The 25,613-nt window shown below is 44.6% G+C and overlaps 1 protein-coding gene across 8 annotated transcripts in view; it reads right to left on the reverse strand.

The window, feature by feature from the left end:
* Positions 1-25,613, reverse strand: part of C8H10orf90 (chromosome 8 C10orf90 homolog) — a 246,098-nt gene that overhangs the window by 69,776 nt on the left and 150,709 nt on the right. For 5 of the 8 annotated variants that reach the window (XM_055352075.2, XM_055352073.2, XM_031015708.3 and 2 more), the window contains 2 exons: positions 19,189-19,280; positions 9,569-10,697 (listed from right to left, as the gene is read on the reverse strand). In XM_055352075.2, coding sequence (XP_055208050.2) covers positions 9,569-10,697; positions 19,189-19,280 — 1,221 coding nt within the window. Of the gene's footprint in view, positions 1-8,507; positions 8,895-9,568; positions 10,698-19,188; positions 19,281-21,830; positions 21,872-25,613 lie in introns of those variants that run through there. The other 3 variants (XM_031015705.3, XM_055352076.2, XM_031015709.3) reach the window with 2 other exon arrangements.

Raw genomic sequence — 25,613 nt, forward strand, 5'->3', positions numbered from 1 at the left:
CATTAAACTTACGTATTTATAAATGGGAAAGGTAGGAGAAAGCCAGGAGTGAGGTTTGCACACCAAATATCACTGTGAGAGCTCACATATTTGCAAGAGTTGGGCCTCAAGGTTGACTCTGAATTTTAACACACAACGAAGTGCACATTTGTTGCCCCATGGGTCAAATGCTCTGAGAAAGAAAAACTAGAGTTGTTCAGAGGATGCACGACTCTGGAAAAAAGCAAGAATTTAGATTTTTTTCCTGTGGGGCGCACATAAATAGCATTGTCTAATAACATGAATGAGACACAGGCTCAGTGCAGGCTCTGCACCACACCAAAGCACACAGAAAACCAGCGTAGTTCTGCAAGAGACCGCCATGATGCGATCCTTGCATGCAAATGTTTCACTCAACTGAGGAAATGGTTAAGAAAAACTTTAACTTCCGATTCTATAGACAACAACCATATAATGGACCGGTTTATATACTTGTCATCTGTATGACTTTTGCGGTTCCTACAAGGGCATTTATTTCAAGAACTGGATTAGGCAAGAGTAGGCATTTGAGGAACAGCTTCTAATCTTAAGTGACAAAGGTTGTGTTCCCTGCAAAGAGGACACCTGTCCTGTGCACCTGCCCTTCAGGCCCTCACAGGGACCTTAACGTTGAAGAATCTCCCCATTACCCATGAATAGCTGAGAAAATACACTATAGAATGGACCTGTTTAAACTATGTTGTCAAAGTAGTTTGTTGTTAAATGCAGGAATATTTTTCATATTGCTATCAGATGTTCTCAGATGGGCCTCATTCCCAAGCCCATGGTGCTTCTGCTAGGTTACCCTGACACTCACAGTTACTCATGTATAGACAGTTGCTCTGCAGTGTCCTAATTTAATCCTAATTTATCCCCCAAACAGAGCTCTTAACCAGGGAGGCACTGACTGAGACATGTTCACTGCAGCATTGGATGAGTGTGTTTTGGTTGGGTGCAGTGGCTCACGCCTGTAATCCCGGCACTTTGGGAGGCCGAGACGGGTGGATCACTTGAAGCCAGGAGTGAGTGTGTTTTGAAAAAGTACCCCACCCATGTCTGATGCACCTCTCTGGTTACGAACATCTTTTTCACACTCTCTGATAAAACCCTTGTGCCACCTAAGGTCAATAGAACGCTCCAAACATAGACTGCAGTACTTTGTTTGCAGTAATGCCCTCATGGGGCTATGACCTAGCAGGGGAAATAAAAGAACATCTGATAGCAATATGAAAAATATTTGTGCATTTAACAACAAACTACTTTGACAACATCGTTTAAGAAGAATTAATGGGCTGGCTCTACCATCTTTATTTCTTTGTTCACCAAAATTAGCTATTATTGATGAAAAGAAAATCACATTTTACAGAAAGATATGGACTTTGCTTTAAGATTATTAGGAAAAGAGAAAAACTCACCAAGTCAAAGGAATGAAACACATCATCAATTTCTCACATTTTTTGCTCTATTTTCCAGGGTCATCTGTATATAGAATACTTTTTCTTTCAGAACTCATCATGCCACTACCACTGCCTTTTTCCAAGATCCCTTCTAAATTCACTTCCTGTGGACAGCTTGGATGATACTGAAGACTAATGATAATTACAAAATGGTTTGAGTCCCCACCATGAGCCCAACTGCTTGGCACTCTTTACGTAAATTACCTTGTAAAGGACAAGCAAGCAACTGGCGGAGTATAAATGGAGCCTCAGATGGGCCCCATTCCCAAGCCCGTGGTGCTTCTTCTAGGTTACCCTGTTACCCACTGTTACTCATGTATAGACAGTTGCTCTGCAATATCCCTAATTTAAAAGATCAGCCCATTACCTGGTCAGCCTGCTTCAGGCTTTGAATCCATTTCTTTTCGTCTATTCCTGGCAAACCTGAGTAAATGGCCCATTAATAATGACTCTCTCCTAAACAGTGTAGGGACACCCCCTATTCATGTAACTGAAAGAGTTACTCAGAGAAAAAACAAAAAACAAAGCCATTCTCTCCACGAAGCTAACTGGGATGGCTGACATGAGCAACCTTTAGATACCATATGGACTCTTGGGAATGATCTGGAAACCGTGTTTATGATGAGGAGGAAAATGACACAATCTCATCAAGACTTATCAAGAGATAAATAAAACATTCTTAGAAACCTTCAAAATATTTTTGCAACATTGCTTACATATTTTCTCTTCTTTAACATTACATTTGACCACATGAAGGACAATAAAGTTGTTCCTTGACAATACTTGATTATTCTTACCGAGTTCCTAAAGGGAAACAATATTTTGAGACATTTCCCCCGCCACCCTCCACTTCAATTTCAAACCAAGTGGGGATTCTAGTTTTCACTTTACTTTTCACAACCTACCTCTTGGCGGTGAGTCTTTCATCGCTCCTCACCCTTTCCTTGCCAGAGAGGTTTTGAATATGGGGATGGGGAAAGGTAGTTTGAGGAAGGAAACACATCAAGCACTTAAGGGGCCGTGACATAAGCATGGGCTTTGTTGGGTCATCAACGTAACCTGTCCTCCACCCAGCCCACAGGTCCAGGGCACCCACTCTGTGAGCCATTGCTCCCTGGCTCTCTACTGGGTAAGATGAGGTCAATGCCAATGACTCAGTTGAATCCTGCCGTCCAGGAATGTGCAGTGTGCAAGTATAACAATGACCTCTACAAAATAGCAAACGCATCATATTAAAAGGCTGCTACCTGCATAGCAAGGAGACCAGGTCTGAGTCATGTGTCAGCATCGCAGAACCAGAGAAAAGCCCAGTGTCTGGTACCACAGCTGACACGATCAATGTCAAGTGAGTGAGGGGAGGCTGTTTCGGTGCCAGCAGGAGGTGCCAGGGCCCTGCCCATTGAATCACAATGACCACCAGCACAGGAGCACCTGTTCTTGCTGCTGATGGGAAAGGTGGCAGGCAAGCTGGAGGCCAAGGTTGAATTGCAGTGGGCACCTGCTCTTCTGGGACCGGAAGAGAGTCAGAGCGAGACGGGATGGTATTGGTCAGAAAAGGTGAAGAGTAAACAATGCAAGGAGGCCGACAGCTCTTCCCTTTGACTCTGAGCATTGCTTCTTCACCACGTTCTAAGAATCGACCTGAGAAGCTGGCTTGCCTGACACCTCCTGTTGCAGAAAACCATAGGCCCCAAAAATGTATAAATTAACAAACAAGGAGAGCAGAATTCACAAGATGATCTTGTCCACCTCTCTTATTCCACAGATGGAAAGAACCGAGACCTCGCAGGCAAGTGACCTGCCCAAAGTCACCCAGAGGGTCTGCCCTGGAGCAGGGGGGTCACACATTTCTTCAGAAAAGGCCCAGATAGTAAAAATGTTAGGCTTCATGAGCCATAAGGTCTCTGTCCCAACTACTCAACTTTGCTGTTGCAGTATGAAAGCAGCCACAGAACAATGCATAAATAAATTGGCATGGCTATTTTCAATACAACTATTTACAAAAACAGGCAGCAGGCTGGACTTGGCCTCCTGGTGGTTTGCTCATGCCTGCCATAGGGCTGCTCCTAAATACCAGGGGCTGAGTTCTTGTCCATTCATCAGCTGATTCTAATACTCTCTGGGTTACTTGTTGTTAACGATGAAACAAAACACAAAAACTCATTCTGCTCAATTCTTCTGGCTTCCCTAAAGATAAGAAAAGACCATCATAAGATTGTTTACCTGGTTCTCAACCATGCACCCACTTCATTAGGAAGAACTGGGTAGTTGTGGTGTGAATGTCCACCAGCCAGCAGCAGAAAAGCTTTGCGTCTAGTGGTGGAAGCTCTGCAGGGTAGAGGCGGCTCCAGAAAACCTGGAGGGGTTAGGCACACCTGCAGGCCCTTGGAGTCAGTGTGGGACTGCCAAACCATCTGATCCATTGGCAAACCTTGTTGATTTACTCTGAACACATAGCCCCAGAATCTGACCACTTCTCAATACCTTCACTCCTGCCACCCTTTCCAAGTCACTGCCCCCACTCCTGGACAATTTTCCAATATATATTTGCTGAATGAACAAACATCAAGAGTGAGAGAGTGGAATTCTGCACTAGCCTCCTCATACAGGTGCTAAGGTCTATAGCGCTCACCACCATCCCCTGCCCCAGGTCTAGCCTAGCAAGATCCTTGACTTGTTTCAGAGCATTATGGAGTCACAGAGTGGAAAACGCAGACTGAATGGCAAAATGGCCAGCTGTGATGGACACTGTATTACACTGCTCAGATCTCCCTTCAGGAAAGAAGAGCTTCTTCCCCCAGCTGCTGGAAGTCCTGTAGGAAGAGTGCCCTCGGCGGCGATCCACCCTAGAGGAATTGGCTGACTGAAGAGAGCTGCCTCACCCAAGGTTACATATCTTCCTGGGGAATATAAGGGCCCAGCCCCCTTATGGCAACTCAGAATAACCTTGAAAGGCCATCCTAGATTCAGAGTTCCCTAAGTGGCTGGCAGAGGCCTTGCTTATGACTGCACCGCAGAACGCTTTCTCCCTCTGCCCAGTCCTGCTTCCCTTCCTGGATGCCGTATCCCAGAACACTCCCCAGTAAGTGCCCTACCCATTCATCTCCACCTCAGAGTCTGATTTCTAGAGAATCCAACATGTAATACTGGGGAACAGGGTAAAGTTTACCTTGGCAGATGGATTTATTTGAATGCTAGACCAGAAGTCAGTAAATTACAGACTGCAGGCCAAATCTGGCCCACTGCTTGTTAGTGTAAATAAAGTTTTATTGGCAACAGCCACATTTATCTATTTATGCATTGTTGATGGCTGATTTTGCACTACAACAGCAAGTTGTCTCCTGCTGTGCCCTTTTCAGTGACAGCCCCAGACAGAGCAGTTAAGATGGTGGTGACTCAATGGCAGGCCCCATCTCCACTGCCACTATCAAAGGTGGTATCTGAACACTGTTGCTAGTTGAGTAGTTGCTACAGAAACCATATGGCCTGCAAAGCCAAACACATATTTTCAATCTGGCCCTTCACAAACAAAAGGGAAAAAGAAAAGTTTGCTGATCCCAATTCTAGATCATTGAAGAAAAAAAATCACATTTGTAAAATATCTTCTGGTCCCTCTAGTAAAAAAGTCCTCATGGGATGAGAGTGGGAGTCTTATGCAGGCTTCTCCCCTACAGGTAGGCTTGGCTTGTGTGTACATGGTTTGTTATCTGCCCTTGAGTGGTGTAAGTGAGATAAGCCTCACTCGCTATTAACGTGGCAGACCATACCATCTAAGTGCGAGTAGGCACAGTGCTCATTTGGAGACCTGGCAAGGACTTCTGCCTTCCAGTCATCCACATCTTTATTCACTAGTGATGCTAAACTCCACCGAGGACATCTCAGACCAATGCCACCAAAGCCTGTGCACTGACTGAGGGAGTTGCAACATGGGCCCACCATAGAACACGAACGCAAATAGGCGTGGACAGCGTATTCACTAGTCTCCTCTTCAGTAGCATCTACCATCATCAGAAGATTTTGCTCCCTCTACTTGGATATCTCAGAAATGGTAAAAAGCTTCAGATTTAAGCCACAGATGCACAATAAAATTGGCAGTAAGAAATGTGTCTAAGTCAATAGTGAGTCAGGCATGCACATCCGGTGAGGTGGGAACCATTTGGATCAACACTGTATATTTCACAGACCACCACAAGGAACTGGATTTCAGGCTGAGGAGGATTTCTGAGCCAATACATTTTAACAGCATAAAATGATATGGCTTATTACATTTTTTCATAAATTAACTTGCAGTTCACTCTCCTAATAGTCTACCGGGGTAACTGGCAACCAAATACCAGTATTACTCCAGATGTTCATAAGCAGCCTTCAGATACCACCTTTGGTAGTGGCAGAGGAGGTGGGGCCTGACGTTGAGTCACCACCATCTTAATTGCCCTGCCTGGGGCTGTCACTGAGACGGGAACAGCAGGAGACAAGTACACAGCTGTAGCACCAATTGGCCACGTGGACTTGGGCAAATCATTTAATCTTCAAGCCTCATTTGTGTTGTGAGAAAAATAAAGATAATGATACTCTTTACAGATGGTTGAATGATTCAAAATAATGGATGCAGCCCAGGGCCTGGTGCCTAGGACTTCTACAACATATGTTGTGGTTATGAATAAGATGATGATGATGATGATGATGGTGATGATGACAAGAATGGGCATTAAATTTTTTTATGATAGATTCGAAGATTTGCCCAATGCCCACCTACTTGGTGCTATCCAAATGCTTACCAGTAGTAGAGATGTAAAGACAAAACATACAGGGACTGAGGAGATGAGCAAAGAGAGAACCAATTTCTTAACATTCAGCCCGAGATGAGAGCAGGTGCTCACGCGTCTGTTGGAATGCTATGTCTCAGTAGACACAGCTATTTGAATTGCATGATGTGCTTGTGTCTCATTTTTCCTCATCTTATCTTTTGGGTGCATATCCTGGAGGCTCATTCATGAATACAATTTGTAGAACTTTCTGTCCAATGACCTAATGACTAGAACTAAAATTGCTTTGCCTCTGTTTGTAGAATTGCCCAGGCTGTACCCACCAAGCAGCTGAATGTCAGTAAGCCAGCCAACAGAAGATCCTGCTCATGAGGTATTTTGGAATCCTTCAGATACAAAGAATCAGATTCAGTAACTATGAAGTATGAAGACTGCTAATAGCATGTGTAACTACAGGAGGCTGTCAAGAATGTCTCAGATAGGATTCCAGTTTCAGACAGGAAAATATAAACAGTTCCTCTGAGTTTTAATGAGCACTGCTGCAGTCTGAAAGCTCTTGCATTAAGGCTAAAGGTTTTGTCGAATCTGAAGGTCAGCAAGCTCACCCTCCACACATTGTGCAGGCTGTGCAAGGACAGCCCGTGGTCATTAGAGTCAATGAGCTGTGCTGGTAAATTTCAGGCCAGAATTCTACAGCATGGACAGATGTGCTTTCTTGTCACCTGAGAAGAAATAGAGTCCACTGGAAATTATTTCTGAGTGAGGGAGCACACAGCCAGGGGTGCACGTGTAGGTGAAGGTGTGCATTTGTAGGCATCCGAGGCAAGTGCCCCACAGCACACCCCAGGTCTCTGTGGCTTTGGACTTTGCAACTGAGGGGTCCAGAATCCCACGGAGCCTCTTTTCTTTGCAGAGTCCACCTTGGGCAAATAGAGCTGAAATTTTTTAAGCTTGATGGGACCTCGAAAAACACCCTATCTACCCCCTGCTCTAGTTACCCAGATGAGGAGTTCAGAGAGTATCACTCCTCCACATTCACTGAGCTAGAAATAATAGATCAGCAACTCTACAAAAAGTTCTTCCAAATGTGGTCTATATATACACCATGGACTACTACTAAGCCATTAGAAGGAATGAAATCATGTCTTTTGCAGCAACTTGGTTGAACCTGGAGGCTATGATTCTAAGTGAAGTAACATAGCAGTGGAAAGCCAAAAACCGTATGTTCTCATAAGTGGGAGCTAAGCTATGAGTACGCAAAGGCATACAGAGTGATATGATGGACTTCAGAGACTCAGAAAGGGGAGGGTGAGAGGTGGGCCTAGGGATAAACACACACACACACACCACATATACACCACACACACACCACACACGCATACGCACACACCACACACACACACCACACACACACACCACACAACCACACACCCACACCACACACATGCACACACACACCACACACACATCACACAACCATACACACACACCACACAACCATACACACACACCACACACACTAAGTGCAATATATACTACTTGGGTGACGGGTGCCCTAAAATCTCAGAATTCACCACTGTAAAATTCATCCATGTAACCAAGAACCACTTGTACCCCCAAAGCTACTGAAATTGTAAAAAAGGTATTCAAGACTCCCCTGGTGTCTGTGACTATCTCTTTCCTCAAATGGTAGAACGAAGCCTCACGGCTTAAAGCTACTGAAATGCTCCACATGTGAATCTTTGGGATCTGTGCTTTTTCTGGGGGATGTTGGCCTGTAGGATGTAGAATAAATTTGTACTATTTGCCTAAGATAATCCCTTAGAGGAGCAGTCATTTCACTAAATCACAATCAAAAATCTTCTCTGCACCACCAAAGCCAAAAAGTAAGTTGGGGGAAGTGTCCACACTCTTGCTGCCCTCCTCTGAGATGAGTGTATGAGTGTTTGAGATCTGGCTCTCATTATTAATGAAGAGCCTTTGGTGAAAAGTACTATAAATCCAAATTATTATTTCACACCATGACACGTGGTTTAAAAATGAGGATGTGCTTTAACTGGGGTAACATACAACAATGCAGTGGTGTATTTCTGGAATCATCATCAATAAGGAAGACGAAGTGCTTAGCTTGAGCAATCTCTTTAACCACTAAAGTGGGATTTATCTTTGGAACACTGATAGCTGCTTATGTTGTCCTTCTTGTAATAAGTCTGTAAGACATGCATTTCAATGGTTTAATCAATCTGAAAGCCATGCCAAAATTGCCTTAAAAATCTCTGAGCATTCAATATATACACACTCGTTAAAATTAATTACATCATTTAACATTTCTATACACATTATAACTTTAAATGTTTTACAGTCATTTTTATTAATAAAGCTTTAATGAATAAAAGTTGTACCGTAAAATTATGATGCATATCCTGCATTTTAATTGTATACTAATATCTTTAAATACTTTTTTCCAAATAGAAAGTCAGTAATTCATAAACCAGAGCCTCTTGCAGAAAGCAAAGTTGAAAATCAGAAGTTTACACAGAGAAAGAAAGAAATCTGGCCTCTTTCTTCCAAAAAATGCCTGCTTTCCTCTTTTGATTTCCCAAGAAAGGTGCAGAGTCCTCAGGGCAGCCCATCTTGGGAATTCTTCCTGGCCCTGGAAATGGCAGAAACAGCAACAAATCCTGGCCAAGATGCCCCAGAAGACAAAACCAGGGGGACAGAAAATTGCTGCTGTTGCTGCTACTACTATTTGGCACAGAGAGTCCCTGACTTGCCTAATTTAGAAAATGTCCTATAATTATTATACACACACACATGCACACGTTGACATACACACATTCACACATACACGCTCCATTATGAAGCTTTGCAGTCTAGCTTTTATATCGATGAGGCTAACTTGAAAAGTAGAAAGTACAGAAATCTGGACACTTCCAAACACGCAGATGTTTGGCGAGAGAGATGAAACATCTGGGGGCAAATGGCATTTCATTCTTCTCACCCTCTTTTGGAACGCAATTTGGGCATGTTGTAAATTAACTTCCTTTGGAGGCCCTCATTTCCTTCTCATTACATATGGTCTGGAACTATTGGGAACAAGAATTTGACAGAAGGCCTCTTACAATCTACAAAAGTCTCAACTAAAAAAATCTATCCAATCAGACATTGATGCCGAGCTATCAGTTGTCAACTATGAGCAGAGCAGATCACTGCAAGTCTACTGAGAAATGCCTCTTAGAATAAGTTTTGAATAAGAAATTCACTCAACAGCCACCTTGCTAGGACATTTACACAGGTCACCCTCCTGCAGATGGATGCACCACTCACCTGCCCTGTAACTCCAGCCAGGAATGTGAATGGACAGTTGATTGGCATGACCGCTGGCATGACAATGAGTTGTATGGTCCTTTTCCCCTTTTCTTACAGTGACTTGGTTAGCTCCCACATTTGCCAATTCTGTGTTTTCCAATGGAAAAGAACCACTCCAAGGACAAGCGCCGGTCCCCAAATGCACCCGCCCCAACGATGGGGTTTCCTTCAAGTGACTTTCTTGTAAACCTGGGTTCCAGCGCTGGCCTACGAGGTCCTGGTCTCCCTCCAGGAGCTCCTGCTTCAGGGCTTCGCTTATTGGCTCTCTGTTCACTAGGCCATCTACTCCATCTGCTGTTAATCTGTGGGAACTACAATTGAGGTTGAGTGACAGGACGGATCTGTGCATTTTGGGGCTGGCAATTTGAGGTGGCTCAATGGGGACGGAGAGAGACTTGTCTACGTAATAGATTGAATTTGGACACTGCTGAGACACCCTGAGGTGGACACAGGAACTGAACACCAGCGGGCTCTTTCCTGACAGTGGGGTGTCTGGAGAAAAACTGGTCTCTTTGTCATCTGCATGGTTGACCCAGCACTTGCGTCTCTCACACAACCCAGTGTGGGCCTCGGGAACCTTCAGCCGCACCACGGAGCTGTTTCTGGAGAACTCTGTGCAGGCAAAAGATCTCTGATGCCGACCTGGATGGTCGCCATTGGCCAGAGCCGGGGGCGCCTGGAACAGTGTGTCCTCAGCCCTGCACTTGGGGCACAGAGAGTCCCCAGCAGTCCCCCACACCAGGGTGCGGGCTGGGGGGCCCACGCGTCTGGCCGTGATGGTGATGGATGCAAACCCTCTGCGGGGGCCCCCACAGGGTCTCTCCTCTTTGGGCGGAAGCTCTGTCTCAGGTCCTCGCTCATCTGACGGTGCTGGGATTCCTAATCTGCCCGGAAATAACGCAAATGCTCTGTGAATGTTGACTCCGCTGCGGTTAGCCAGAGACTGCTTGGCGTGATGTGCACGAGACTGAGCAATCGCACACGGTAGGGGCAAGGAGGCCCTGTTTTCTCTTGACTTATTCTCATCAATCATCTGGGAGATGACTATGGATGAAATCATTTTTGTGTTTTGTGATGCCAGGGTCTCCTAAAAATAGAAAAAGATCCCGATTATTCAAGCAGTCTGTTGAAACATAGACAGTAAATTCTCTTTCAAGGGCCACCAGGATGCCGGAGCACTGGGTTCATAACACTCAGATGTCTTGTCCAAGGCTTTTTACTGCACACCTGATGCTCAGAGATGGCAGGAAGGGCAGGAAAACTAGATGTGTATGACGAGTTACACGTTCTGGAAGCATTGGTCTGAGTCATGAATTGGTTTTCTCTGCTGGGCATCTATTCTTAATTTATCTAATGATGTGTCAACGGGAATCATCTAGTCTGATAACCACCTCCGCCAAGCCCAGGAACCCCTGAATACAGGCTCATATCCTCAATGGAGAGGAAAGACAGAATTCTGGAGGTGGCTGGAACTTGGGGCCACAGGTTTATGTGGGAGATTAGTCAGTAGTCCTGAAAGGAAACAGCAATGGTGGTTACCAGAAGCCCCCTCCCTACCTTGGTCCTTTGGAGTCCTCCACATTTGCCGGTTTAGACTCTAATTCAGTTGATCCCTGCTGCTTGGCATCATGGAAGTCAAGGTCCAGAGAGCAAAACAATATAAATCAAATGCCCAGCCGAGCATGGTGGCTCACACTTGTAATCCCAGCACTTTGGGAGGCTGAGGTGGGTGGATCACCTGAGGTCGTGAGTTTGAGACCAGCCTGACCAACATGGAGAAACCCCGTCTCTACTAAAAATACAGAATTAGCCAGGCGTGGTGGCACATGCCTGTAATCCCAGCTACTCGGGAGGCTGAGGCAGGAGAATCACTTGAACCCAGGAGGCGGAAGTTGCGGTGAGCCAAGATTGTGCCATTGCACTCCAGCCTAGGCACCAAGTGTGAAACTTCATCTCTCTCAAACACACAAACATTAAAAAAAAAAAAAAATCAAATGCCCACGTTTGCCCAGACCAACACTATGGCAATCAGATGATTTCACTTATCAGAATTGGGGGACAGGGGATGCTGGACCAAGGCACATGTAGCTTTGCTACATTTCAATGATCAGTTGTATGAGTTTTTGTCCAGTATTTTTAAATGACCAAGGTGTTTCATTTTTCCTAATCAGCAGATTGTTTGTCCTAACAGTAAATTGCTCATGTGTCCAAAAGAGTATGCTATGATTTTTAACAAAGCATCTAACCAGGTCTATACTCATTTGTTTCTATTATGGTTATGTATGAAGCACTACAAAATATGACATGGAAGATGGACTACACCCCAGCACTTAGTGAAGGCTAACAGGGTCCTGGCCCCCGTTTAGACGTTCATTATGGTACATGCTTACAATGAATCCTTGCGTAGAGCTGCATAGGATCTGGAATAATATATGTAACCGCTAAGCTCCCACTGCTTGCAGAGAATCTTTGCTTTGGGGGCCTGAGGGCATAACTGGATGCCCAACAATTGCCACAGCAGCTCCCAAATCCCAACATGCAGAGAATGGCCTGGGATGTTACAACTGCAAGTTCCCCAGGCCCCAGAGATTGATTCTGTAGATTGTGGGTGGCACCCAGGCATCTGCATTTCAACTGCATTTCAAGTGATTCTGATGTAGGTGATCTGGGTCACATACTTTGAGAAACACAGACAAGTCGTGAGGCTGCTGGTCTTCTCAAGACAACACATTTTGGAGAGGAAGGGCCTGTGTGTGTTGGAAGCAGGGTATTTGCTCATTCCAAGATGTGACAGCAAGCACAGTAGCATTTTTACTTTCTTCAGGGCAGGACTAATATTTACTGACTCAAATAATTGCATGTTCCCCACTAGCTGGACATTTGGCATGGCAAGTCCACATGGCTGCAGGAGGGCCATTGTGTGTGTGTGTGTGTGTGTGTGTGTGTGTGCATGTGTGATCTTAGCCACCTGAGGGGCTTTGTGTCCTCAGAGTCAGGCATGGGAAGATGGTTGGCTTGTTTTGCATGACAATCTCCATCACATTATATGTGGGTTTTTTAAAAAAAGGATACATGGGGCTGGGTGCAGTGGCTCACGCCTGTAATCCCAGCACTTTGGAAGGCCAAGGCGGGTGGATCATGAGGTCAGGAGATTAAGACAATCCTGGCTAACACGGTGAAACTCTGTCTCTACTAAAAATACAAAAAATTAGCTGGGCGTGGTGGCAGGCGCCTGTAGTCCCAGCTACTCGGGAGGCTGAGGCAGGAGAATGGCGTGAACCCGAGAGGCGGAGCTTGCAGTGAGCCAAGATCGCGCCACTGCACTCCAGCCTGGGTGACAGAGTGAGACTCCATCTCAAAAAAAAAAAAAAAAAAAAAAATACATGGGGAATTGTACATTCAAATACCCAGAGATGAGTGAAAAAGAAGAAACAGACAGGAAAGTCATTTTAAAATTTACTTCATTTAAAAATAAATCAAAATATCCATGGCTACTTTTTTCCAAAAAAAAAAGTCAATGCAGTAGCACTGAGTCATGAAAGGGGACTTTCAGCCCTCTCTTTTAGCCCAGCGGCTACCTCACACTTCCCAATCATATCATGCATTGCTTCCTTGAGGCTAATGCTGCTGGAAGTCCTGCCAGGTGGGGCTTCCTCTCCAGCAGTTGTGAGCCCAGGGTTCATCAGTCACCTGGGAACTCATCCAAACCCTAATGCCCAGGCCTCATTCCCAAATAATTACATTAGAATTCCTGGGCAGGGAGGCCCAGGCATCAGTGTTCTTAGAGCTTCCAGTGAGATTCCAGCCTGCAGCCCCAACACTTCTGCGGCACCCTGAATCCCTTCCCCTTGTAGCACTTTTTACGGATGTAGTTTACACATAAGAAAAACTGAAATGCACCTGCTGCCTATTTCACTTGGTACACATTCCCTCCCATTTTAGTTAAATTTAGTTCTGATCATAATTGTTCTTGTGTACCCCACGAGGAGTGCAATCATACCCAGTAGGAACTCCTTTGACACTGCTCTTTGAAGAAAAAAAAAAAAGACCCACTTTGGAAACTGCAGTATAGGTCTTATTTTATAGGGCAATGTTTCCCAAAGTTTGCGCCAGGGACTGCCTGCATAGAAACCACCTAGAGTGAATGAGTGAAAGAGAGAGAGAGAGAGAGAGAGAGAGAGAGAGAGAGAGAGAGAGTGTGTGTGTGTGTGTGTGTGTGTGTGTGTGTGTGTGTTGGTGGGGAGGACATGTTAAAAACGCAGATTTCTAGATCTCTCCTTCCTTGGGCCTAGGTTGCTCAGGATCTATGGGGATAAAGCCTAGAATTTGTATCTTTCACCAGCTGCCAGGTGATTCTTCTGCATGGATATGGTGGGAAAGATGCCGGCCTAGGACTCAGGCCACCTGGGGTCTAGCATGGGCCGGGACTCCCATACTGGCTACAGGACCTTGGACAGGGCCTTTGGCTGCCACAGCTGCTAAGCAAGGAGAAAACAGGGGTGGTTCTCGGACGGGGGCCTCCAGGCTTCCTGGTACTGTGGTCTCCAGTATCAAGAGAGTACCTACTCTTCAGGCTCAGGACACCATGACACCCATGAGCTTGGCATCAATGAGGGGTGTGTTGCTGGGGATGAGTGAATGTCATCTCACCCTGGAACAACAGGGATGGGAAATACCTGACTCTGACTACACGTCTGGACTGAGCCCTGAAGCCACAGCCAGAGCCCAGGGCCGTGCATGCTGAGGGATGCCCCCAGGCTGTGCTGAGGGGCTGCAGGCCTGTACGTCCCTCCAGAAGGACCTAGAGGCCCAGAGGACGGGATAAGGAATTAGCCACCATTTCATTAAGTGGGGCCTGGCAAATGTGACCGTGATTTTTGACTCTATCAGATGTGAACGGATGAGGGAAGAGCAATCATGAATGGCATGAACTTCAACTTATTTCTGAAGCCCTGGAATCACTCAGGATGTCAAGGTGACACTGCTCCTGAGGGACAGATACTGATGAATGCCCAGTTCCAAAGAAAAATCGATTTGCCGTCTGAAAATACCAACGTGTGATGTAATTCTCCAATACTCTTCCCATGACCCAGCAGAAACGAGTGGATATCTGACATAATCCAACCTACAAGGGAGTAAGGGGTGTTCACATCAAAGTGATACCATATTTCAGTGGAATTTACAATGGAATGCATTTGAGTTTACCTGAATGACATAAATAGAAATGACTTGTTGTATATCCAATACATTGAAATTTTGCTGATAGAAATGTAGAAGTCATGTAATTTTTTAGGTGCAATTCTATTATTCATACATACAGCCACGGTCAAACTCTTTAACTGTGCATTCCACATATTTATTTGGGCACCTACTATGAGCCAAGTGCTACATTTTCCCAGTGTATTGTCTCAGCTTTGACAAAAAGTCCCCATACAACAAACTCGGAGATATTGAAAAGGAAACACTGGTGGACTCTTTGCTCTTTAAAACACAGGACACTCTTGTATGGGAAGTTCTGTGTATTAAACCCTAGTGTCTCAGTGAGACCCATTAAATGATTGAAGATAAGGTCCAACCTCTTAAAAATCTATATGAGTTTGCCAGGGCTACCATAGCACCAAAGTACTACACACTGTGTGACTTAAACAACTGAACTAATTTTCTCAGTTCTAGGAGGTGGAAATCTGAGATTAAGGTGTCACAGGGCTGGTTTCTTCTGAGGCCGCTCCTTGGCTTGTAGACGGCCATCTTCTTCCTGCATCTTTACATGGTCCTCCCTCTGTCCTCTGCTCCATGTCTGGGTCCTAATCTTTTCTTCTTATAAAGACACCAGATTGGATTAGGACCCACCCTAATGACCTCACTTAACCTTAATCACTTCTTTAAAGACCCTACCTCCCAATGCAGTCACATTCTGAGAAAGTAGAGGATAGGACTTCAACATATAAATTTAGTGGGGGTTGGGGGGGATGCAATTCAGCCCCTAACACATCACTTTGTGTTGCATCCCTCTTCTGGGTCTCAGAAACCAAGAAGGGGATGAGATGGGGGGTTATTCAATGTTCCTAAGTCAGCCGACTACTTTTAAAACTCGGCAAATTTTCTCTAGAAACTAATTACATCTTTTACACCAAATATCTTCTCAAATTAAGCTGTTTCAGGGTGACATTCCATCCTCCTTTCTACTGGGTTAACGAAACATGTCTTTACAAAGAGATTTCTTTCATCTAAAATAAAATTAACTGACATCACATTTGATTTAAAAGGAGGATGAAAATCATCTCATATTTATGGTAGAACGTTCGCATTGGAGAGAGGTCAGATGAGTGGCTGGATTTTGTGTCTTGCTTTGGTGAACCATCCATTTCCTGACCAGCACCACATAACACATTTTTTTACATTTTCTTTCTCATAGATGCTACTTTAAGATATTGATCTCTCTTAAATGTTTCAAAGATGATTTTGTAGTGCTGGTAACTGCTTTCATAGTTTTATGCTTTTATTGACTGTTTTTAACTTTATATTTATGCCTTGAGGTATTTCTAAGAAGGGCATAATTTCATAAATTGAAGCCAGAAAGAGTCAAGTAGCAGATGATCAGAGGAATCGGCTCCTAAGCCACTGGAGAGGCGATGCCTCCATTCCTGTAGCAATTTATTTCTCCAAAGAATAAGGCTCTCCTCCCATCTCTACCTTGAAACCTGAATTTTTCCCCATTGCTGCTCTGCAGCCTACGCTGTACTTGCCCAACGATTCTTTGGCTGCAGCTTCCCACAGAAGACTCTGCAGTCCTCTCCGCGTTTGCTGCAAACCTGCCTTCCTCCATTGAGTTGATCTGGAGCCATGGTCACTAGATAATCTATCAGCCTAGGGGCATTTCATCTCGAATGGAAGCGCATTTTCCAGTGTATGAACTTGCTCTGGTATGTAGCAACAAGGGAAGACAGTTTAAAGACAAATGGAAAAATCTGAGCTTTTCTCACTCTCCATCATGAAACTTTTGCCTTTCCGTGCAGTTACTGAAAACAACTCACTGCAGTGTGATATAGAGCAGTGAGAAGCCAGAAAGAATCTATTCTTCCCCCAATTTTTAACTTGTGGTAAGATATACATAACATTTAATCTCTTAGCCATTTTTAAGTGTACAACTTGGTGGTATTAAGTGCATTCATAATGTTGTACCACCATCACCACTATCCATTTCAAGAGCTCTTCTCGTCCTGTAAAACTGAAACTCTATACCCAGTAAATACTAACTTCCCAGTCCCTTTTCCCCATTCTCTGACAACCACCAAGAATCGCTGTTTTTTTTTTTAAAGGTGGAGTGGGTAAGTAAATTATGACTGCACAACTGCATCTTATATTCTGCAGAAATTAAAAATACAAATTACAAATAATTTAAATGACATGAGGAATTGCTTATGAGGGGTATTATAAGAGAATAATACAAGAGAGCTACAAAAGTTAATATGCACACAGTCTTATGTTAAAATGCTGGGGAAAATAGAGGAAAATGTACAGATATTTTCTTATTTATATGTTTCTGTATTTTCCTGTTTCTGCATGGGGTTGCTATTACTTTTATTAAGAGGAAAATTTTAAAAATTTCTTAAAGAAGAGAACTCCGTTCTGTATTTACTCCTTTTAAATAATCGTTTGGCAGAAAAGGTGACTTCCCATCATTGCTACAGCTTGAAGCATTTTGGAAGGAAAAGTGATCAATCTCGTATGGGCCCTGGAGAAGAGGCGGAGACTTACGGCAGCCACAGTCACAGGGCAGCAGGGCAGTCCCTGGAGTGTTTCATCATCTTATGGCAGCCTTCTAGCGCACGCCCAGGGACAAGCTCTAAACCTTCCAAGTTAGGAGGGAAATTCGAGTCACCTACTGACCAAATTGGATGATCCAGATGATTCCAGAGCAGGTGGTCAGAAGGTATAATTTCCAGAGTTATTGAACTCAGTCACAGATAATGACCAAGCATGAGAGCGAAAGGGGAGACAGAGAGAGAGAGACAGAAGTGTGTGTGTGTGTGTGTGTGTGTGTCTGTGTGTGTGTGTTCTATGTGCGTGTGTGTGTGTCTGTGTGTGTGTGTATGTGTGTCTGTGTGTGTGTGTGTGTGTCTGTGTCTGTGTGTCTGTGTGTCTGTGTGTGTGTGTGTGTGTTACAGGGATCCAGCCACATAGCCACAAACATCGACATCAACATTAGTGACTAAACTCTAATTAATTTTTGAGATCAATAGGAAAATGCTGAAATTTGCCAGCTCAATGTGAAAAACAGGTGACAAATATCCTCAGTTGATATCTTTCTTAAAAAAGTGTAGCAGTGGAGCTCAGCAGAATCGCCCCCATGCCCTTCCCTGACTCAATCTCTCTCCTCCTAACTGGCATCTCCACCCAAGGACAGCTCTCAGTGATCCACTGCTCTTTGCATTCATTTTCCTCCCCAAACCTAGGGCTCTGACTCCTGCTCCGAGGGAACAAATTAATTATAGCCATGCATCTTTACATCTTGAGACAGTGAGCTTGGTGCTTTCACATAGAAAGGAATTTAAATACTGATGAGTAAATCTCAGGACCCCAAATAACTTCCTTTCTCCATCTTGTGGGATTTCAGGCCCGGAGTCTCTGAAGGAAATGTTGAGCTTTATTAAATATGGAGCTAAATCAAAGTAATACCTGACACAAGCGTTTTGGGTAAAAAAAATTTTAACAGGTATCTTTGCCACTTTAATCTGTAATGAGAGATTGATTCTTATAATTCCACTCTCTCTTAGAACTACAAAAATTGGCGGCAGAATCTCCATCTGTGACAGATAGCAGATGCCTTGTAAACTGTAACATCTTGGACAGTTTTTTAAGGTGAGAAAGTCCATACTGTAAATCTGGTTAACTCAAAAGGGATTTCCACCATGACAGTCCTTTAGAGCAAACTAAGTACAAAAGCTCCAGAGCCAGGCAGGTTATACGAGCTATGAGATTTGGGGCAAGTCACCTACTGAAGCTGTAGTTTTCTCATTTTTAGGTATTAATATAAGAGCAGTACCTGTCTTGTGGGGCTATGGGAAGGATTAACTGCATCAGTCGATTAGTCAGAGCCTGGTGTATGATACATTGACGATATTAACCACTGTGCACCAAGCTCTTTTGTTCCCTACAATCTGAAATATTTCATTTTATAAATATGACCTCTAATTTTCCTCCCTATTCAGACCACTGACAGTTTCTGCAGTTCTAACAACCTATACCAGCTTGTTAGATTTCAGAGTACCTCTTTCGCATCTTCAAAATGCTGTATGGCATAATTCTCCCTCTCTTTCTATCTCTCTCTCTAGCTGATACATTTTAGTTTAAAATTGGGAGCAATTGCCATATTCTAAGATGCTGCAAGCTTACAAATTGTTGCTGAAGATGATAACAGAATAATTAAATCTATAGCACGGTTAGATTGTTTGCTACATTAATTCAATTTTGACTAAATAAAATAAAATGCAATCACATCACAAGTAGGTCAGTGATTATATTTTATAGATGGGTGCATTTTGCTGACTATTCTAGAAGTTAGAAATGTATGTTACCTTGGTGAAGTCAGATTTCGCCTCTGTAACATCAGACTGGAGATTTTTAAGGGCAATTTGATCTCTTCTACTGTGGTAGTTGTCCCGTAATCCTAGCAAAAGAAGATAATATTGCTACTTTTTAGTATATAAAAGGATAAAATGGAATATATAACTCTACTGTAAAATTTAATGTCACCTACTCACATATTCTATCAGCCAATAGTAAATCCAGGATAGCCTAACCATGACAAAACCTTGTACACTTCTCTTATTTCATCCCCTCCATTTAACCTCTCTGGGTTCGTTATTAGTTTATTCAGCTGCAAGATTTCTTCTTCCATATGATCGTTTGTGTCCCTTAGACTCAGTCACAATTGCATAATTTTAGCCCTATCATATTCACCAGTGTCCCAAGTTTATACTCAGCAGAAGAGAGACTCACATCTATAGATGTCCCAACATCACTAGAGCTAAGAATGGGTGAAATACAATACTGATCTTCATTCAGCCTCTTAATGCAACCATTATTGGAGGGGTCATGGATGACTCAGAAACTGATATGAACACTGTTTTAGATGCTCTGAGGATAATTTAGTGATCATATAATGACACACTCTATGTAAAATCCCCCACATGTGCCTCTCTGTGAGTATCTGCCACAAAGATAGCTAAGAATATTGTCAGATCCAACTGGATGGAGCAGGAGACCAAGAACTGGAGAACCGGGATTCTAGTGCTGGATGCCCCAAACACTGGCTTAATAACAGTGGATATATTTATGGATCTATTCTACCTGAATTCCTCATCCACCACACCTGCCCTGAGTACCTCACGGAGTTCTGGGCAGAAGCTTTCTCTTAGCTGCAAGCCAGCAGTACTGCAAAGCCTATCCAGGGCTTACACAGCCTTACGCTACAGACCCTCAGCAGCCACAGCACCGCCCTGCGCCCCCCTCTCCACCCCCGCCCCGTCTCTAAAAGTGACCTTTGTCCGGTCGCTAATGTAGAGACGTGAACCAAACACAGGGAAATGGTATGAGTGTGGAAGTAGGAAGCAAGTCCAGGAAGAGGCCCATTTTCTGCAGCCCAGGGTAACCACTCTGCCTCTGCAATGGAAATACTCTAGGGAAGGAGATTTTTCAAGGGGCTGTAATAAATGGCTCCCCAACTGCTAGTGCAGGTGATGAGAAAGAAGAGATTTATGAAAGCAGCTCCCTAGAGTCCTGCCTTTATCAACTCATCAAAAAGGTTCATGAACAATTTAGATATACAGTCACGCACTGCATGACAACCTTTCGGTCAATGAAGGACTGCATATATGACAGTGGTCCAATAAGATTATAATGGAGCTGAAAAATTCTTATCACCTACTGACGCTGTAGCCATCAGAACGTTGTAGTATAATTGTTTGTTTAAATAAAATTAGTGTAGCCTAAGTGTGCAGTGCTCATAGTCTACAGTAGCAGACAATACTGTCCTTGGCCTCCCCATTCACTCACCACTCACTCACTCATCCAGATCAACTTCCAGTCCGGCAAGCTCCATTCACGGGAATTGTCGTATACAGGTAGGCCATTTTCTATCTTTTAGCCTGTATTTTTACTGTATCCTGTTTATGTTCAGATATGTTTAGATATACAAATACTTACCATTGTGTTACAATTGCCTACAGTATTCAGCACAGTCACACACTATACACGTTTCTAGCCCAGGAACAATATGCCATACCATACCGCCTAGGTGCATAGGAGGCTATACCATCTAGGTTTGTACATTCTACAAGGTTCACACACCAACAAAATCCTCCAACCACATTTCTCAGAACATATCCCCATCCTGAAGCACTGCTTGACTGTAACTGAAAGCATTTTATGAGGAAAATAATGTGCTCTAATATTTTCAAGTTTGGCAGATTTGCAAAAGGGTCAGGACATGGCTCGAGGGAATTTCAAGGGCCACCATTGACCTGTCCAGAGCCTGGCTATGTCTCATCTTGTCCTTGGGTGACAGTGAGCGCCATCAGCTCTAATTCAGATGTGGGGCCCTGCCTCCATCTATGACTGCTATTGAGTGACAGAGACGGTTATCCAAGATGATGTGCACAGATTACTTTTCGTGAAGCACAAATATAAGAGCTGAAAGGTCTTTTGGATTCCTGCGCAGAGATGATGCATCATGATGAACTGACAATAAAGCTGATGACAGAAATCACCTGCTCTGGTCATGTGGCATCGCATGTGGTTAAGAACTTTGGAGTCAACACAGGCTGAGGCTAGACAGGTCTAGGCCTGCATCCTGCTTGGCCCCAGGCCGACCTACAGTGGATGGGCTGTGTACCCTTTCTGAGTTTCTTCTTTTATAAAATGCATGCAATAACACCTCCTGCAAAAATGCTGCTTTGCCATCCGAGCACTGAGGATATCGTATGGAAAGCATTTGGGCAGGGTGGGGTGTGGAGTTAATGTTTGAAATGACACCAGTTATGATTGGCAATGAGCAGGATCAAGGCAGCCCTCCCCAAGACCCAGCTGGTTGCTATCACTGTGGCATCAGTGGTCAGGAAGCCACTGGAATCACACCACAGACTCCCAGCACCTGAATCCCAGATCTTGTTACTCATGTGGCTTTGAGCAAGTTACTTAGCATCCTTTGGTTCCTCACCATGAGATGAAGACAGTGAGGGTATCCACTTCAGAGGGTTACTGAAAGAAATTAAATGACATAACCAGCCCTTAGTGCAATGCTCAGAACATAACAACATACAGTAAACACTAGCTTTGGGGAGATGCCTCGTCTCCAGCAGGGAGGCGGAGGGACTGCCATGATCAGATACACAAAGGCTGAGCATGAGCTGCCTGTGGCTGCTGCGACAAACGACCACAAATTCAGGGCTTACACAACATAAATGTGGTATTCTCCAGTTCTAGAGTTCAGAAGTCCAACCTGGCCTCACTCGGCTAAAATCAAGGTGGTGGCAGGGCTGGGTTCCTTTCTGAAAGCACTAGGGGAGAATTCTCTTCCTTGCCTTTTTCAGCTTGTAGAGGCTACCGGCATTCCTTGGCTCACAGCCCTGCATCACTCAAACTTCTGCTTCCAATATCACATCTCCTTATCTGACTCTGACCCTTCTTCCTCCCTCTTGTAAGGACCCTTGGATTAGATTGGGCCCACCTGGAAAATGCAGGCTACACTCCCCATCTCAAGGTTATTAACTAAATCTCATTTGCCAAGTCCCTTTGGCCAAGGCAACATATTTATAAGTTCCAGGGATTAAGACATGAACATCTTTGGGGGTGGAGGGGACATTATTCTGCCCACCACAGACTAGCTGGGAGATGGAGGTAGATGTATTGGATGTAATGTAGGGCCTTTAAAATAATGAATATAAAGTCTACACAGCAACATGAGAAAGTGCTTACAATGCTATGTTTATCAAAAGAAAGAAAAAGCCTATGAACCACATGACTGCAACATTTAAAAAGTGTGTGTAGGAATCTGAAAAAATAGTAAAGTTGTAACTGCATCAAGAAATTGCCCTGGTTAAAGAAACGGGCAGAGGGTGTGCAGGCCCTGAACACAGCAGCATACACACTAAATAGGGCTTTGTCTCTAACTTAACTTCACTGATTCCCATGCCCCTATCTGTGAAATTAGAATATGCAATCAAGACTGTCTGAGTCCTGCCCTTTGCTGGGGAACTGCCCCATACCCCAGCTGTTGGGAGAGTGACTGACAATGGCTCATAGCTTCACTCTGAGAATGACCCTCCACGTTGAAGCATGGCCCAGGATGACTCTTAGGAATACAAAGGTTGGGGCCAGGGGCAGTGGCTCACACCTGTAATTCCAGCACTTTGGGAGGCCAAGGCAGGTGGATCATGAGGTCAAGAGATCGAGACCATCCTGGCCAACATGGTGAAACCCCGTCTCTACTAAAAATACAAAAATTAGCTAGGCGTGATGGTGCGCATCTGTATTCCCAGCTACTCAGGAGGCTGAGGCAGGAGAATCGCTTGAACCCAGGAGGTAGAGGTTATAGTGAGCTGAGATCACGCCATCGCACTCCAGCCTGGCAACACAGTGAGACTCCATCTCAAAAAAAAAAAAAAAAAGGAATACAAAGGTCAGGACAACTCTGCCTTTTATGCTCCAGAGCAAAAACCAAAATGCCTGACTTCATCTGAGATGACATCCTTGCTTGGCTCTTTCCCCTTCCTTATCAGGTTTCCCTCACTGTTGTATGTTTTTTTTTTTCCTGAAGAGCAGCCCAGCCCCACTGCCCTCAATCCCTGCCTCAGGCTCTGCCTTTTGGAAACCTGACCCGAGACAGGGTCCTACCCCGCATTGCTGTTCAACAGCAAGGGCTCCCAAAATGTGGCCCCCAGACCAGCAGCATCCACACAATGGGGGCACTTGTTGGAAGTTCACATTCTTGTGTCTCACCTACTGACCTGCAGACCTAGCAAATGAGGAGTTTTGAGGAGGCTCAGCCCTGTGCTTTAGCAAGCATTCCAGGACATTTGGCACAGCTCAAGTCCAGCAGTGCTTGTTGATCTAAGACAGCTTAAGACATCTTTTACAGATGGTGAGTCTGAAACCCCAGAAGAGAATCATAATGCTTTGATTCAAAAACCACTCCACGACTTTTAGAAAAACCACACCTAGTCTGTGGGCGTGGGAATCTCAATGAGGCTTTTCACCAATGGTTTCCATTCAAATAAAACCGTCATAGAAAAAAAAAAACATCATGAGAGCCAGCATGCTTTTATTTTGAAAGTAATTAAAAACCAGCTCAATTAACCACCCAAAGTTATTGCTGGTTCATGACTCACTTGTGTTTGCTGCCCAGCACGCCGGCCCTCTGTGCCCAGGGAGTGTGTGTGCTCACCAGTAGGTGCTAAGAGCTCTTCTCTCCTAAGATGACTGGAAGGATTGCACCCGCTGCTGTCTCCATCAGCCTGAACCACACATCCAAAACCATTCCCCACTTTCAGCCCCTTCCCAGAGACTACAACCACCACGACTGAACACACCACAAGGCCCTGAGTCAAGTACTTCCAGAATCCCGGTTTTCTGCCTGGAGGGCGGTGTGTGTTTCAGCAACGGAATCCAACTGAGCAGGAATTTAGGCAGTGCTCAGGGTGTGTGGGGCCCTGAGCTGAGAGATAAAGGTGGGAGAGATGCTTTCTTTTTCCAGCAACTCTAAGAGAAAGTCATGGCTTTGCTATCCCCGGCCTTGATAAGCCACGGACAGAGCCCTTCCAGCAGAGGGAACCAGGAAAAGTTGGTGGGAGGGAGGAGACACTTGACATGGCTTTGTCAGCTGGGGTTGGGTTTAGACAAAGGTGAACGGAGTGGAGAGGGATGGTGGCATAGCCCAAGCCACAGTCAAAGGGACAGGCAGAAATGGCTTAAGATAAAGTATGAAAGCAGAAAAATCCAGCCTATTTGGAGAATAGCAAGTAGAATATTGGGTGAAGCATAGAATATGGTTAAAAATTATGCCCAATTCCAATCTGTTGCCCAATACCGCTTGGCTTATCTCTACAAAAGTAGCAGACAAGCACCATCACGTATTGCCTCATGAATCGATCCACCCAAGAAATGTGCAAATGGCAAATGCCCAGAGGCCTTCAGTCTGTTTAATAATTACACTTACTCTCCTACCTACATCATTAGTGTCAGAGGCAGGGAAGGGGCACTCAAATTCTTACTTCTTGGATTTTTAAATGCCTTCTCTTATTTGTAGTCTTATGGAAGTCAAGGTTTATTCTGAATTTTCACCATCCTTTTAAAAATACTCTCTGTTAATATTTTAAAACAGATGTTTCTCAGAGAGAATCACTTTTCAGCTTTAAATTCAGCTAATCATCTTGGTGTGATTTGGCGCTATTGACTACACAGTTTCTCTGGGAAGTCTTCCTGTCTTCAACTTCTGGTCTCCTGTCTTTTTCCTCTTGGCTAGTGTGTCTTACTTTCTTTTGGGGGTTTCCTCCTTGACATTTCTCTGTCCTGCCTTTGTGCCCTCTTCCCAAACCTGAGGGACCAATCCAGCCAAGGAGAGGCCAGATCCCCTCCGTGAGCACCGCCTCAGAGGCCAGCTGCCTCCAAGTTGCCTCAAACAGCTTTTGCAAAGGAAACCAAGCCCCCTCATGGTTCTCTGTCCTTTCTTCCTCCTGTGTCATCGCTTTGGCTGGTGGTTGAGCAAAAACCAAATGCCTGACTTCATCTGGGGCAACATCCTCCCCACCATCCTGTTGCCCTCATCGGAAACAGAGGTGCCCACTCCACACCCTCCCCACCCTCCTGTTGCCCTCGTCAGAAACAGAGGCGCCCAATCTGCACCCTCCCCCTCACCTCCAACATCCAACTGAAAGCCAAGGCTGGTTTGCTCCTGAGACAAAGGCTCTGCTCCATTGCGTCAGTTCACCTCCCTGCCCTGCTG

The sequence above is a fragment of the Gorilla gorilla genome, chromosome 8 (genome assembly GCF_029281585.2).
Source record: "Gorilla gorilla gorilla isolate KB3781 chromosome 8, NHGRI_mGorGor1-v2.1_pri, whole genome shotgun sequence".
In the NCBI taxonomy this organism is placed as follows: domain Eukaryota; kingdom Metazoa; phylum Chordata; class Mammalia; order Primates; family Hominidae; genus Gorilla; species Gorilla gorilla.